This window comes from Leptodactylus fuscus, chromosome 5, assembly GCF_031893055.1.
Source record: "Leptodactylus fuscus isolate aLepFus1 chromosome 5, aLepFus1.hap2, whole genome shotgun sequence".
Taxonomy (NCBI): Eukaryota; Metazoa; Chordata; class Amphibia; order Anura; family Leptodactylidae; genus Leptodactylus; species Leptodactylus fuscus.
In genome coordinates, this window is record NC_134269.1 from 3979864 (window position 1) to 3997506 (window position 17643).

At 43.8% G+C, this 17643-nt stretch overlaps 2 protein-coding genes across 2 annotated transcripts; both read right to left on the reverse strand.

The window, feature by feature from the left end:
- Positions 1-6194: 6194 nt before the first annotated feature.
- Positions 6195-7181, reverse strand: LOC142204306 (olfactory receptor 11L1-like). The gene has a single exon (XM_075275617.1). The coding sequence runs from the start codon at positions 7179-7181 to the stop codon at positions 6195-6197; it is 987 nt and encodes a 328-aa protein (XP_075131718.1).
- Positions 7182-16331: 9150 nt separating this feature from the next.
- Positions 16332-17318, reverse strand: LOC142204307 (olfactory receptor 10A7-like). Its single transcript, XM_075275618.1, has one exon. The coding sequence runs from the start codon at positions 17316-17318 to the stop codon at positions 16332-16334; it is 987 nt and encodes a 328-aa protein (XP_075131719.1).
- Positions 17319-17643: the final 325 nt, after the last annotated feature.

A 17643-nucleotide genomic window follows, 5' to 3' on the forward strand; every position in this document is an offset into this window, starting at 1 on the left:
TATAGAATAGCGATACTAAAAGTCTCCGAAAGCCATATCATTTAAAGTTACCGGGGATACCGCGGCTAAAGCGCATGTGTGGCCGCTCGGGCGCGTCCGGAATTTGACGGAGCTAGCCGAGAGCGGGTCAACGACTTGTGCGCATGCGCGCACGCCCGACACAGACAAAAGGAAAAGGTCTAGCCCGCATATTATCCAGGCTTCAATTCACGTTCTGGACTGGCACATGGGTCGATGTATCCCATGTGCAACAACATAGAGGTCCCATTAATCTAAAATTCAGGCCGAATATGCCAATTTCAATGCGCATGCGCGATGGAACGCATGCCTTTTGCGGGTTTTTGAGCTGTTTAAAGTGACACGTGGAAGCACTGGCATTATACAGCTTCTCGCATCATGGACACCACAGATTCTTTCCCCCCATTTGAGCCAGGAAGGTAAGACCTTGGTTGCAATTCCCTAACTATCTGAATATGGAGGATGTAGAATGGCGAATATCTTACCTAGTAGAAACAATATATATATATATATATATATATATATATATATATATATATATATATAAATATATTCTGACTCCTTCCCCTGTATACCACTGGAAACGACTGTGGAGGTAATTCTGTTATTTATTTATTTATTTTTTTTAAATGTAGTTTGTGAGCCCCACATAGAGCTCACAATGTACATTTTTCCCTATCAGTATGTCTTTTTTGGAATATGGGATGGAAATCCATGCAAACATGGGGAGAACATACAAACTCCTTGCAGATGGTTTTTTGCCCTTGGTGGGATTTGAACACCAGGACTCCAGCGCTGTAAGGCTGCAGTGCTAACCACTGAGCCACCGTGTGGCCCCCGGTAATTCTATTATTATGAGGATCCTATGCCATTAGGTTCAAATTGGCTTTAATTGTATTGAAGGGCCACAAATCAATTGATTTGCTTTGCTTTATTTTTGGCGTCACTCGACCCCTCGGTATTGATGGTTTTTGACATTCTTTTGTGGTATTTACCTATTTGTATATATACACTTTTTGCTTTTATATGTATTTGGCACCTTTTATTTAGTAATTGTTCATTATGTATGGTTTTTACTGTATGATGGTTTCTGATACGATCCTATCCCTTGTTCCCTTGTTTTATGACATTTGGATATGTGTGTGTATTCTGATACACTTGAAAAAGGGGGAATCCCCGAAACGCTGTGTTTATTGCGTCGTGTAAAGAATTTTCAATAAAGTGCGTGTTGATTTCCATTCTGGAGTAGCGCAGTGTCCATTTGTTTGGTCGAGTTCTCCTGGTCGTTACCTCCCCAAGGGGTTGTTGGACACTTTTGCTGCTGATATATCTCCAGTGACACCTACCAATTGAACTGTCAAGAAATTTCCTCTCATCTAGGAAGTGACAGCGGAGGGTTGCTCGGTACACAAGTTTGTGTTTACTGTCAGATGTAATATCCCGCTGTGACTTAGATGAGTGAGCTAGAGATGAGCAAACGGCGTTTGATCGAATAGGTATTCGATTGAATATCAGGCTATTCGATATATTCGATTAGAATCGACTATGACGCAGCAAACGCAGTAAACATTTGTATCCTCTCCCACCTTCCCTGGCCCTTTTTTTTTTTTTTGCACCAAAAACTGTGGAGATGGGATGGGAACAACAGAGGCATAAAAAAAAAAGTAGGAAAAAGCCATTGGCTGCCAAAACCAGGTGACCTCAGAGGTAATGCTGCAGTGTACACACAGGACAACAGAAAACTCTAAGCAAAGAATCAAACTAAACATGTCTCCTGCGCCGCAACGTGCGAGCATAGGGAGGTGCTGAGACCCAAACAGGCAGAGACATTACAGCTAGAGATGAGCGAACAGTATTCGATCGAGTAGGTATTTGAAATACTCATACTCGATCGAGTACCACTCGCTATTCGAATGTAAAAATTCAATGCAGAACCAGCGTTAATTGGCCGAATGCTATACAGTCGGCCAATCAATGCTGGTTCTTCTCCTACATTTAGAAGTCTTGTCCATGCAGCGTCCCCGCGGCATCTTCCGGCTCTGAATTCACTCTGCCAGGCATAGGGCTTGAGCAGAGCCGACTGTGCATGCCCACGCTGCCAGAAAATGGCCGCTTTGACTGCAAGCAGCCATTTTCTTGTAGTGCGGGCATGCGCAGTCGGCTCTGCCCAGGCCCGATGCCTGGTAGAGTGAATTAATTGCCGGATGACGACACGCGGAGAAGACTTCTCGGAGAATCCAGCCCAACCCTCACTCGTGGACTTGGTAAGTTCAATTTGATCGAATGTTGCCTACCCCTGAAACGAGTATTTTCCCCCATAGACTATAATAGGATTCGATATTCGATTCGAGTAGTCAAATATTGAGGGGCTACTGGAAACGAATATCGAATATCGAGTATTTAACTACTCGCTCATCTCTAATTACAGCCTGTCATAGGTCTGAAAACTAACAATCTGAAGCTCTATAGATGCTAAAGGATTAGAATGCAATCTACCCACATGTAATTTGAATACCTTTGGAAGATAGATTATATCGATCACACACAATTTAATTTATATGTTGCTAATCAATTGATTTTGCCCTATTATACCCCTTTTCCACAATTTGGTGAATGTGGTTCATGATCATCGGCACAGTCTTATGGAATGACTGTTTCTACTTCTGGACCATGGGAATCCAATTGGTGTAGATTTCCATCCTGGCACAGGGATAGCAGACAGATTTGTGCAGAGTCCGCAGCCTCTTAATAAATCTCATTCCTGCACCAGTCGAGCCATTTATTAGGAATGACATACTACATGCAACTCTTACTAAATGTGCCCCATATTGTTCTAAAAAAAAAGTTATGCAAATTCCCTTTCATGTGACTATAGGCTTATGCTGGAGATGGAATTGGAGTCAGAATGTAGAATAATACAGGAATCAGAGTCCGAGTTAGAAGTTTATTCTACCGACTGCACGGCTCTGGCCACTATACCTAATACAGGGGCTAATACAACCTCATAAAACATAATTAGAGATGAGCGAACAGTAAAATGTTCGAGATTCGATATTCGTTACAAATAGCATCTCAATATTTTACTATTCGAATGAATATCGAACCCCATTATAGTCTATAGGAGAAAATGCTTCGCTACAGGGGATCCCACCATTCGACTCAGGAGAGTCACCAAGTCCACTAAGACACCCCAGGAAATGATGCCAACACCTCTGCAATGTAACTGGGACAGCAGGGGAAGCATGTCTGGGGGCATCTAACACACCAAAGACCCTCTATTACCCCAACATCACAGCCTATCAACTACACACTATACACACTCACTACAACCTCTATCAAAGTGGGAAAATACCTGGAAACCTTCTTTACTCCCCAAATGGATGGATATAAACCCCAATTTAAGCTAAACATTAACAAGCACCCCTTTATATCACGTTCCCCATGACAACCACAGATGGAATAAGCAATGGGAAATCCATCAGTCCCCACCCTGAACTTCCAAAATTTTCTAGCCCTTAACATGAACCCTTCCAAATTAAGTTACAGGCCCTTAAGCTGAGCTACCAGCAGAGATTGAGGCCCTTCAGGTGACTTCAGCCTCTACCTGCAGAGTTTTAGGCCCTTTGGGAGAGTTGAGCCTTTAAAAAGCAGTGTTTTGGGGCCTTGGCATGAGTGGAGCCTTGCACCAGCAGTGTTTTTGGCCCTTAGAGTGAGTAGAGTCTTTCAAATACAGTGCTTTTGGCCCTTGGAGTGAGTGGAGCCTTGTACCAGCAGTGCTTTTGGCCCTTAGAGTGAGTAGAGCCTTTAAAAAGGAGAGTTTTGGCCCTTGTCATGAGTAGAGCCTTGCACCTACAGTGTTTTTGGCCCTTGGAGTGAGTAGAGCCTTTAAAAAGCAGAGTTTTTGGCCCTTGACATGAGTAGAGCCTTTAAAATACAGTGCTTTTGGCCCTTGTAGTGAGTAGAGGCTTTAAAAAGCAGATTTTTTTGGCCCTTGACATGAGTAGAGCCTTGCACCAGCAGTGTTTTGGCCATTGGAGTGAGTAGAACCTTTAAAATACAGTGCTTTTGGCCATTGGAGTGAGTAGAGCCTTGCACCAGCAGTGTTTTTGGCCCTTGGAGTGAGTAAAGCCTTTGAAATACAGTGCTTTTGGCCCTTGGAGTGAGTAAAGCCTTGTAGCAGCCAGCAGTGTATTATTTTTGGCCCTTGGGGTCACTAGAGCCATGCAGCAGCAGTGTATTATTTTTTGGCCCTTGGGATGACTAGAGCCATGCAGCAGCAGTGTATAATTTTTTGGCCCTTTGGGGTGACTAGAGCCCTGTAGCAGCAGTGTATTATTTTTTGGCCCTTTGGGGTGACTAGAACCTTGTAGCAGCAGTTTTTCATTTTTTGGCCCTTGGGGTGACCTATAAAAAAATTAGATTTCAGGCCCTTGGGGGAGTCCAAAAAAATTAATTTTCAGGCCCTTGGGGGAGCCCTAAAACATTAATTTTCAGGCCCTTGGGGGTAGCCCTAAAAAATTGTTTTTCACACCCCTGTGGGGGGTATGCATGAAAAATGTTTTTTAATTAAAAAAAAAAAATCTCCAACAATCAGTAGTAGGGGCTGGGGTTGTAGGAGGAGGAGGAGGATGAGGAGGAGGATGAGAAGGATGAGGAAGAGTAAATTGGTTGCTGACTGCATCTCTCCAGTACCTTGGCTATGGAGTGGATACCCAGCTGGATATCCACGTCCTCACCCATGTCCCCTGCTGCTGCTGGCAGCCCCTCTCCAGTACCTGGACTCTGGAGTGGATATACAGCTGGGTATCCTGGGTATGAATGTCCTCCTTCTTTCTTCTCTGTTCCCTAGCTGCTATGGACTCCTAGTATATCTTTCTTAGCATTTGTGTGTTTACTACTTCTGTAATATATTACTGTGTATTATCATGTATCTGTATTACTATGCAGCTGTAACATACTGAAATTTCCCCACTGTGGGACTATTAAAGGATTATCTTATCTTATCTTATCCAAGTCCATGTCCCCTGGTGCTGGCGAGGGGCACTTCTGACAGCCTCTCTCCAGTACATGGACTCTGGAGTGGATACCCAGCTGGATATCCATGCCCATTGCTGCTACCCACCAGGGGCACTGCTGGCAGTCTCTCTCCAGTACCTGGACTCTGGAGTGGATATCCAGCAGGGTATCCATTTCCCTGTCCTCGCCCACGTAGCCTGGTGCTGGCGAGGGGCACTGCTTGCAGCCCCTCTCCAGTACCTGCACTGTGGAGTGGATATCCAGTGGGGTATCCACTTCCATGTCCTCACCCACATAGCCTGGTGCTGGCTAGGGGCACTGCTGACAGCCTCTCTCCAGTACATGGACTCTGGAGTGGACACCCATCATGATATCCACATCCACGTGCTCACCCATGTCGCCTGGTGCTGGCGAGGGCCACTGCTGGCAGCCCCTCTCGAGTAGCTGGACTGTGGGGTGGATATACAGCTGGGTATCCACTTCCACATCCTCGCCCACGTCCCCTTGCTGCTACGCTGCATGATTTTCTAGCTAGCTATTATTGAGCTCTGAAAAGATCTGTTATTGACAATTCCTGCCTAACAAAGCACAACTAATCGCACTGACAGTCTGACACCACACTCTCTCTATCAATCCAACACGAGAATGAGACGAAGATGGCCGACACTATTCTTTTTTTTTTTTTTTTTTATGTAGAATGTGAGCCCCACATAGAGCTCACAATGTACTTTTTTTTTTTTTTTCCCTGTCAGTATGTCTTTGGAATATGGGATGGAAGTCCATGCAAGCACGGGGAGAACATACAAACTCCTTGCAGATGGTTTTTGCCCTTGGTGGGATTTGAACACTAGGACTCCAGCGCTGCAAGGCTGCAGTGCTAACCACTAAGCCACCGTGTGGCCCCCATTGTCATAGTTCCTGTCCCACCTCCCCTGCACACAGTTATTGGTGCAAAAACGTGTCAGGGAAGGTGGGAGGAGATACAAATTTTTACTGCGTATGCGACCTTGTATTCGATTGTGAACGAATACATCGAACGCCATGATATTCGATTGAATACCTATTCGATCGAACAGCGTTCGCTCATCTCTGCACATGATATGTTCAATAAAGGTGGATCTTTATGAATGTACTCTTTAGATTGATGTCTGATGGTGTCTTCAAGTTCTGGTTTTTAGTCCTTGTATGGATGATCTGCATGGAATATTGTGGCTGATTCTCCCTTTCTTATTCAATGTTTCTTGTGTGGCTTTTTTGACATCTTCATTCTTCAAGCTGTATATTATAGGGTTGATAAAAGGAGTAAACACAGTATATAACAGGGAGAGGATCTTACTCATGGTCGATGTTTGTCCTTTTGTTGGGACAACATAAACAGTGAACATGGTCCAGTAGAATATGGAGACCACAATGAGGTGGGAGCTACAGGTGGAGAAGACTTTCTGTCTACCAGTACTGGATGGGATCCTTAAGACTGCCCGAACAATAGAAGAATAAGACGCTACAATGATGATGGTTGGGACGAAGACAGTTGGAATGCCTATTACATAAATCTCTATATGGACAATAAAGGAGTCTGAGCAGGCAAGGTCTAGTAGGGGGACAAGGTCACAGAATAAATGGTCAATGATATTAGGACCGCAAAAGTCCAGCTTTGCTGTTGATATGGCATAACTGAAGATAATAGAAAATCCAAACAACCAGCAGGCTATGGTCAATATCCCACAATGCCCACTAGTCATGATGGTGGAGTACCGGAGAGGATTACAGATGGCCACATATCGGTCATAGGACATCACAGCCAGAAGAAGACACTCAGAAGCTACTGAGGCACAAAAGAAATAAAACTGTGTGATACAGCCATTAAAAGTGATGGTGGCCCCATTATTCAGTAGGATGCGGAGTAGGTTGGGGACAATATCTGTGGTTAGTAAGATGTCACTGATGGAGAGTTGTGAGATGAAGAAGTACATTGGGGTGTGGAGGATCTTACTGGTGGACACCAGGGTGATGATCAGGAGGTTCCCACATAGTGTCAAACAGTAAGTTACAAGAAAAAGAAAAAATAGGAAAATTCTTATATCTTGGTTGCCCTGAAATCCTAAGATAAAGAAGTTTGTTACCACCGTCTTGTTGTTCTCCTGCATTTAAAATTGTAAAGCTTACAAGAAACACAAACAGAAATAACTTACATAGGAAGAGACAAGATGTAGCATGGAAATAGGGAAATAGTACACGGCCCCTAGAAGACATTATCCTTGAAGAAACATTGGGCCGGATTTACTAAAGTAGCAGAATTCTGATTTGTATGCTCTTGTCATGAACCTCGTTGCCTCTGTTGCCCAATTCTCATTCGGATTGTGTCACAGCCCACTGCTATGAACGTCGTATTAGATGTAAGATATCCTCATATGTCTCCATACTGCCAAGTAAGCAAGTATACAAAGCCGAAATCTGTCAAGTGCCACAGTGTGATGTCATCCATGGATAGAACATAGCAAGTGTATTGATTTAAAAGTTTTGGAAAATTAGAATAAAAAATGGAAAAAAAAAAAATTACATGAAAAATGTTTAAATCCTGGGCCTCGTGAAGGTTTTTAGAGAACAACGTTCATATAGTCATTGGCCTTGAGTAGTTGCTTTTGTCATGTGTTGCAGCTGCTACTTAAGTACTGAGAAAATTGTACTGCAAAAAATCATATTGAAATAAAAAAACAATAGCCTATGGTAAAAATCTATATTTTGAGAGATGTATCCACCTTTGACTTACTACAATATAGATAGAACCAACTCAATACACTATTGTAACACCCACGATATCAAAAACATCGGAAGTCTGCATCACCCAACACCATGATCGGGTGCCCCACATAGACACAATAGGGAGGATAGCATAGAACTTGTATTATATTACTTATAGCGAAGAGGAAAGGTAAGGAATCTGTATACACGAGGACAAAAACATATGCCAAAATCAAACATGAAAATAATAGGATCCTTTACATGTTAACCAATCTGGGGAAATAAATAAAAAAATTAAAAAAATTCAAGATTCCATGTTCCATGTAGTACATCAAATAGTTGATCCCTTTAAAGGCTATTCAGATTGTTTTTGGGTTACAAAAAATATTATTTCTAGTGAAAAAAATTCTGTAAGACTAAACAATTAAAAAAAAAAAATGCAAGCCCCGCCTTCTTCCTAGCTCTTTAACACTAACCTGGGAGGCGGGGGTAGCGAGGCGAAGAAGAACGAGAATACCGGGCACCGGAGCAGCCATCTCTGCAGGTAAGTAGCTACTAGAGATGTTAGCTAGTCTCCCATTAGAATGAATGTAAGACTAGCTAGCAAAGCATTGTCAACTCTTACAAAGGAAAGCTATGGGTTGTGGTGGGGACGGGGAGATTTATCAAGCTAAATGCCACAGAATTCTGCAGCGTAAAATAGTCCAGTGTGTCTTTTGCCACATTTAGTTAGTGTTTTAGACACTTGTATGAGTTGTTTAAAATTAGGCTGTGGCTTAACAGGAAAGGAAGGTGACGTTATGAATAGAGATGAGCGAATAGTGAAATATTCGATATTCGTTTCAAATAGCCCCCCAATATTGGACTATTCAATCGAATATGGAACCCCATTATAGTCTATGGGGAAAAATGCTTGTTTCAGGGGAAACCACTATTTGACTCAGGAGGGTCACCAAGTCCACTATCACACCCCAGCAAATGATGCCAACACCCTGGAATGCAACTGGGACAGCAGGGGAAGCATGACTGGGGGTATCTAACAAGCCCAAGTCCCTGTATTACCCCAACATCACAGCCTAACAACTACACACTTCCCACACTCAATAGAGCCTCTATGGAAAGTGGAAAAATACTTGGAAACCTCCTTTCCTCTACATTAGTATGGACAGAAAGACAAATGTTAAGCTAAAGAAACATGAGCATGCACCTCTTTAAATCTCTTTGTCAATGACGACCACAGAGGCATAGGCAAGGGCGACATCAAACAGCCCCCACTTTTAACTGCCATTGTGTATGTATGTGTGTGTGTGATGAGACCTCCAAAAATTACTTTTTTGGCCCTTGAGGTGAGCCCTTCCAAAGTAAGTTAGAGGCCCTTGGGGTGAGGTGAGCCTTGTAGGAGCAGAAATTGAGTGTTTGGGCATCAGGACACAGAAATTGTTCTGGTGGCTCCTGGGAGGGGGCAAAGGTGGGATGACTCTGCTGGGAAGATTGGGCATGTTGGGAGATAACAAATGTATTAGCCAAGACGCTCTATTTATGGGAGACTTTGCCGCTTTTGACATTACTTTTGTATGTTTTTAAAGTCTTTACAATAAATTCTGGATTTTATTACTTCGGCTGCTGGATTTCGTCTCAAGGAACCTTCATGTTGGGAGGAAGGAGGGGAAGACTCTTGGCTAGGAAGAGGACTTGAGGTAGTGGCTGACTGGCTGGTGGACAAGCAGCTGGAAGCATTATCCGCTAGCCATTGTAACACCTGTTCCTGGCGCTCGGGCCTCGTCAGCGTTGTACCCTGCACCCTGATTAATGTAGCCATCAAGCCAGGGATTGTGATGAGCGCATGCTAATGTTTCTTTAGCTTAAAATTCGTCTTTCTGTCCATACTAATGTAGAGGAAAGAGTGTTTCCAAGTATTTTCCCACTTTCATAGAGGTTATATTGAGTGTGGAAAGTGTATAGTTGATAGGCTGTGATAGTGGGGTAATACTGGGACTTTGGTGTGTTAGACGCCCCCAGACATGCTTCCCCTGCTGTCCCAGTGTCATTCCAGAGGTGTTGGCATCATTTCCTGGGGTGTCATAGTGGACTTGGTGACTCTCGAATTGTGGTTTCCCCTGAAACAAGCATTTTTTTCCCCATAGACTATAATGGGATTCGATATTCGGTCGAATAGTCGAATATTGAGGGTCTACTCAAAACAAATATCGAATATTTCACAACTCGCTCGTCTCTAGATGTAATTACATTGTAACTCCCTAAAGTTAGTGACTGAAAATGTGTATTACACTCTGCAGGACAGATCAAGATCAAGAACTGACAAGCTAAAGCTAAAACAATGCATCAGCCTCATAAGCAGCCATCGCACCGCGCCAGGGATCTCTCTTATACCTGAAGGAACGGGAAGAGACAGTACTGAGCATTCGTGTCTACCTTGGGACGTTAAATGAGGCGGACGTAGGAAGACTGTTACCTAAAAGCAGACGGTGATTGTCTAGCATTAGTTCTTAAATATAAGAATTCTTAGATAGAACTGGCAGATCTTAGAGCTGATGTTGAGGCACCTCTTTCAAATAAATAATCCAAAATCCTGAATGAAACTGCAGGAGAATGTAATGAATACAATGTTTATGCTATTCTTTATATAATATGAATGTATCGATGTGATAACCATCTGGCAGAATGAGTCGGATACATCTCAGTTCTTGGCATCTATATTTAGTTCAGTATTTGTTCTCCTTTGTCTTCTCTCAGTTCTCTGCTGTTACGGATGATGACCTCAGACAGCAGCATAGTCTTCCATGGCCACAAGAAGAATTACCTGTGATATTTATCTATAAGATGACGGCGCGGTGCCGGGTGGAATGAGCCCCAGGAGATATCACTGCCATTATCTAATTGGTCTCTAATGCTTCATTCAATAGTGGAAAATAAAAATCTAAGTGTTATAATTAACGTCTGATATTCCGAGGTTCTCTTCTTTCTACAGTAAGAATATATTGTACATTATATATATATTGATTTATAGAATATTGATCCACCAAGAAATAAAGCTGATTTGAAGGGTTTAGTTGAGCCCAAACATCAGGTCTCCTCCGCCATGTCTGACTGTAGGGGGCGTCTTCTCTTTGAAGGCCTCTTTTTTTCCTGTAAACTCTATGTTGAGGCCTTTTCCTACTTTTGTCTCCTCTGACCAGAGAACATTCTTCCAGAACGGTTTTGGCTTTCTCTGGTAAGTTTTGGCAAACTCCAGCCTGGCTTCTGTCTGTGGGTAAGAAGTGGGGTCTTCCTGGGTCTCCTACCATACAGTCCCTTCTCATTCAGACGCTGACGCTGGATAGTACGGGGTGACACTGTTGTACCCTCGGACTGCAGGGCAGCTTGGACTTGTTTGGATGTTAGTCGCGGTTCTTTATCCGCCATCCGCACAATCTTGCGGTGAAATCTCTGGTCAATGTTTCTTTTGCGTCCACATCTCGGGAGGTTAGCCACAGTGCCATGGGCTTTACACTTCTTGATGACACTGCACACGGTAGACACAGGAACATTCAGGTCTTTGGAGATGGACTTGTAGCCTTGAGATTGCTCAGGCTTCCTCACAATTTTGCTTCTCAAGTCCTCAGACAGTTCTTTGGTCTTCTTTCTTTTCTCCATGCTCAATGTGGTCACACAAGGACACAGGACAGAGGTGGAGTCAACTTTAATCCATTTCAACTGGCTGCAAGTGTGATTTAGTTATTGCCACCACCTGTTAGGTGCCTCAGGTAAGTAACAGGTGCTGTTAATTACACAAATTAGAGAAGCATCACATGATTTTTCAAACAGTGCCAATACTTTTGTCCACCCCCTTTTTATGTTTGCTTTGGAATTATATCCAATTTGGCTTTTTGACAATTCTTTTTGTGGTTTTCCATTGAAGACAAATTAAATGAAGATAATAATACCAAAGAATTTGTGATTGCAATCATTATCTGGAAGAAAATGAGTATTACATGGCAGAATTGCAGGGGTGCAGCACTGTAGAGTCCTAGCCTAATTTTAGGATTTTTATTTTTCCACTTACAATTTGTGGTTATACACAATACAGCCATATTAATGTGACCACCTGTCAAAATCTAGACCTAAACCTTTCTAATCTAAACCTTTGGCAGAGCGGACCGCTAGTGGTTAAACCCCATTTCACGCCTGGACTGGGCTCTTCGATAACACAAATCAGTAAGGTCACATTCATGTGAGTTAAACAGAATTTCACAAAATTATGTTTTGGCCAGATTTATCCGCCTGCACCATATAATGGGAGAGAGACTCCTTGCAGTATAGTTATCTATCCTCACCTCCCATACATATACTGTCCCATACTATAACTGGTGCAGGACAGTATATCATTTGGAGCAAGGACTCCTTTCACCATAGAATACTAGTGATAGGACTCCCTCACCCAGCATAAGGTGCAGGCCAGTAAATCCAGCCAACATACGGAAAGCTGAACCTCGGTCATGTAAATGCGCCCTAAATGTAGATATACACAGTCCAGTCACAACAATGTGAGCACCTGTCAAAATCCAGAATAACCCCCTTTGGCAGAGCGGACCGCTGCGAGACCTGCAGGAACAGAGGGGATGGTGTGATGATGTCACTGGGATGTTGAGCCATGCCGACTCCAGTGCCGTGGCCAGCTGCGCTAGGTTACGCAGTTGAGCATCCATGGCGCCAACAACCCGATCGAGGTGGTAACATAGATTCTCATTTGGGTTCAAGTCTGGGGAATTTGCTGCCCAAGGGAGTACGGTAATCTCATCCTGGTGCTCCTCCAACCCCGCACGTACACTGCGAGCTTTATGACACGTTGCATTGCCCTGCTGGTAGATGCCATCATCCTGGGGAAAAAGGGGTGAACGTGGTCCGCAAGAGAGGCATACTGGTGCTGATCCATCGTGCCTTTCACAATGATGAGTGCACCCAGATGGCTGATGACACAGGCCTTCTGTGATTGGTTATTTAACGTTAACGTCAAAAGTAGGCGGCGGTCACATTAATAGGACTGAACAATGTACTAACAGACGTTATGGGTTCTACAACCAATCCATAAACCTCATTTCTGGGACAAGTAAATGTATCAGATCTCTTATTTTGAAGAAAAGTTTGTGTCAGACTGTCGGTGTTTCATGTTGAATAGGGAATATAAGGTAGCTTTCATTAAAAAAAAATCCTCAATTGAAGAATCAATAAATTTATTTTGTTTTATTTAGTTTTTATTTTGCCATCACATCAGATGACTTACCCCCCCCCCCCGACTGACACCGAAGCCAAAGACCTCAACTGACCCCCTCCTCCGCATCCCTGCATGCTCTATTTTGTCCCTTAGTGGCCCCTACACACAGTATTATACCCCATAGTGGCCCCTGCACACAGTATTATCCCCCATAGTGGCCCCTGCACACAGTATTATGCCCCATAGTGGCCCCTGCACACAGTATTATGCCCCATAGTGGCCCCTGCACACAGTATTATGCCCAATAGTGGTCCCTGCACACAGTATTATGCCCCATAGTGGCCCCTGCACACAGTATTATCCCCCATAGTGGCCCCTACACACAGTATTATGCCCCATAGTGGTCCCTGCACACAGTATTATCCCCCATAGTGGCCCCTGCACACAGTATTATCCCCCATAGTGTCCCCTGCACACAGTATTATCCCCCATAGTGACCCCTACACACAGTATTATCCCCCATAGTGGCCCCTGCACACAGTATTATCCCCCATAGTGTCCCCTGCACACAGTATTATCCCCCATAGTGGCCCCTGCACACAGTATTATACCTCATAGTGGCCCGGGCACACAGTATTATCCCCCATAGTGGCCCCTGCACACAGTATTATGTCTCATAGTGGCCCCTGCACACAGTATTATCCCCCATAGTGACCCCTGCACACAGTATTATCCCCCATAGTGGCTCCTGCACACAGTATTATCCCCCATAGTGTCCCCTGCACACAGTATTATCCCCCATAGTGGCCCCTGCACACAGTATTATCCCCCATAGTGGCCCCTTCACACAGTATTATGTCCCATAGTGGCCCCTGCACACAGTATTATGTCCCATAGTGGCCCCTGCACACAGTATTATCCCCCATAGTGGCCCCTTCACACAGTATTATGTCCCATAGTGGCCCCTGCACACAGTATTATCCCCCATAGTGACCCCTGCACACAGTATTATCCCCCATAGTGGCTCCTGCACACAGTATTATCCCCCATACTGTCCCCTACACACAGTATTATCCCCCATAGTGTCCCCTGCACACAGTATTATCCCCCATAGTGACCCCTACACACAGTATTATCCCCCATAGTGTCCCCTGCACACAGTATTATCCCCCATAGTGTCCCCTGCACACAGTATTATCCCCCATAGTGGCCCCTGCACACAGTATTATACCTCATAGTGGCCCGGGCACACAGTATTATCCCCCATAGTGGCCCCTGCACACAGTATTATGTCCCATAGTGGCCCCTGCACACAGTATTATCCCCCATAGTGGCCCCTGCACACAATATTATCCCCCATAGTGGCCCCTGCACACAGTATTATCCCCCATACTGGCCCCTGCACACAGTATTATCCCCCATAGTGGTCCCTACACACTGTATTATCCCCCATAGTGGCCCCTGCACACAGTATTATGTCCCATAGTGGCCCCTGCACACAGTATTATCCCCCATAGTGGTCCCTACACACTGTATTATCCCCCATAGTGCCCCCTGCACACAGTATTATGTCCCATAGTGGCCCCTGCACACAGTATTATCCCCCATAGTGGTCCCTGCACACAGTATTATGTCCCTCAGTGGCCCCTGCACACAGTATTATCCCCCATAGTGGCCCCTGCACACAGTATTATGTCCCATAGTGGCCCCTGCACACAGTATTATGTCCCATAGTGGCCCCTGCACACAGTATTATGTCCCCCGGCTCCTCCGCTGTCGGCCTCCGCTGTCGGCCTTCTTCAATGACGTCGGACATCACATGCCCCGGGACGCTTCTTTTTCCCGGAGCTGGTTTGTTCCGGAACACTTGTGTGAACTTCCCCTTAGAGTCACTAAGGATCTGTGTCAGTAAGTTTGTAGACAGGTTTGACAGGGAAGAAAGGTCATTAAGGAAGTTAAGTGTTTTGTCGATAAAAGGATGGGGGACATCCTGAACCCTGATCCAAAGTCACAGTGTCACTGTCAGATGTGATATCCTGCTGTGACTTAGACGAGTCAGCCAATTAATCTAAATTTTCTTCTCCATTCTAACAAATTACAGTAAACTTTCAGCTACTGTAGATGTTACAAAGACCAAAAGTACTTTTGCTGGGGCCATCCACCTTCTTATAGTGACTTGCAGGGCTGCATTACATAACACTACCATGGGTTCTTTCCTCCTTCTAAGAGATGCTTAGCAGGGACAAAGTCTAAGGACAGAGCCTCAATAGCCAGCAAGCCTGTGTGGGCTGATGACCTGTATAAAGGAAGTCCAGGACCTGCCCCAGACTTGATTGGCAGGAGGGTTGAAATTAAGTATTTAATGGAAAGAGGGAAACAAGGTGCAGGAGATGGGTGCGGTGAAAATTCAATTACAGAGGAAAGATAATAGAGCAGTGTACACACAGAACAACAGAAAACTCTAAGCAAAGAATCAAACTAAACATGTCTCCTGCGCCGCAGCGTGCGAGCATAGGGTGGTGCAGAGACCCCAACGTCATAGGATTAGAATGTGATCTACCACATATAAGAAGGGTCATGTTTGTTACGTTCCATGAATACCTTTGGAAGATAGATTATATCAATCACACACAATTTAATTTACATGTTGCTAATCAATTTATTTTGCCCAATTAAACCCCTTTTCCACAATTCGGTGAATGTGGTTCATGATCATCGGCACAGTCTTATGGAATGACTGCTTCCACTTCTGGACCATGGGAATCCAATTGGTGTAGATTTCCATCCTGGCACAGGGATAGCAGACAGATTTGTGAACAGTCCGCAACTTCTTAATAAATCTCATTCCTGCACCAGTCGAGCCATTTATTAGGAATGACATACTACATGCAACTCTTACTAAATTTGCCCCAAATTCTTCTAAAAACAGTTATATGAATTCAATTTATATGAATTCCCTTTCATGTGACTATAGGCTTATGCTGGAGATGGAATTGGAGTCAGAATGTAGAATAATACAGGAATCAGAGTCAGAGTTGGAAGTTTATTCTATTGACTGCACGGCTCTGGCCACTATACCTAATACAGGGGCTAATACAACCTCATAACCCATGACATGTTCAATAAAGATGGATCTTGGGGCAACATGGTGGCTCAGTGGTTAGCCTTGCAGCACTGGAGTCCTGGGTTCAAATCCTGCCAGGAAGAACATCTGCAAAGAGTTTGTATGTTCTCCCCGTGTTTGCGTGTATTTCTTCCCATTCTACAAGGACATACTGATAGGAAAAAAAATAAAGGTGGATCTTTATGAATGTATTCTTTAGATTGATGTCTGATGGTGCCTTCAAGATCTGGTTTTTATTCCTTGTATGGATGATCTGCATGGAATATTGTGGCTGATTCTCCAGATCTTATTCAATGTTTCTTGTGTGGCTTTTTTGACATCTTCATTCTTCAAACTGTATATAATGGGGTTGATAAAAGGAGTAAATACAGTATATAACAGGGAGAGGATCTTACTCATGGTCAATGTTTGCCCTTTTGTTGGGACAACATAAACACTGAACAGAGACCAGAAGTATATGGAGACCACAATGAGGTGGGAGCTACAGGTGGAGAAGACTTTCTGTCTACCAGTACTGGATGGGATCCTTAAGACTGCCCGAACTATAGAAGTATAAGACACTACAATGATGGTGGTTGGGATGAAGACAAGTGGAAGACTTAGTAAATAAACCTCTAAATCAATAATAAAGGTGTCTGAACAGGCGAGGTCTAGTAGGGGGACAATGTCACAGAAAAAATGGTCAATGATATTAGGACCACAAAAGTCTAGCTTTGCTGTTGATATGGCATAACCGAAGATAATAGAAAATCCAAACAACCAGCAGGCTATGGTCAATATCCTACAATGTCCACTTGTCATGATGGTGGAGTAACGGAGAGGATTACAGATGGCCACATATCTGTCATAGGACATCACTGAGAGGAGAAGACATTCAGAAGCTTCAGAGGCACAAAAGAAATAAAACTGTGTAAAACAGCCATTAAAAGTAATGGCCGCCCCATTATTCAGTAGGACGTGGAGGAGGTTGGGGACAATATCTGTGGTTAATAAGATGTCAGTGATGGAGAGTTGTGAGATGAAGAAGTACATTGGATTCTGGAGGATCTTACTGGTGGACACCAGGGTGATGATCAGGAGGTTCCCACATATTGTCAAACAGTAAGTTACAAGAAAAAATAAAAATAGGAAAATTCTTATATTTTGGCTGCCCTGAAATCCCAAGAAAAAGAATTTTGTTACCACCGTCTTGTTGTTCTCCTGCATTTAAAACCGGTAATTGTAGAGCTTGGAAGAAAAACAAACAGAAATAACTTACATAGGAGGAGACAAAAAGTAACGTGGAAATAGGGAAATAGTAGACGGCCCCTAGAAGACATTATCCAGTAACAAACATTGGTCCGGATTTACTAAGTAGCAGAATTCTGTTTGCTCTGATTTGTATGCCGGTGTAACTATTCTCTTGTCCTGAACATCGCTGCCTCTGTTGCTACATCCCAATTCTCATCCAGTTGTATCACAGCTCATTATTCTAAATGTCATGGTAGATGTAAAGTATAATCATACGTATCACCCCAAGTAAGCAGGTATA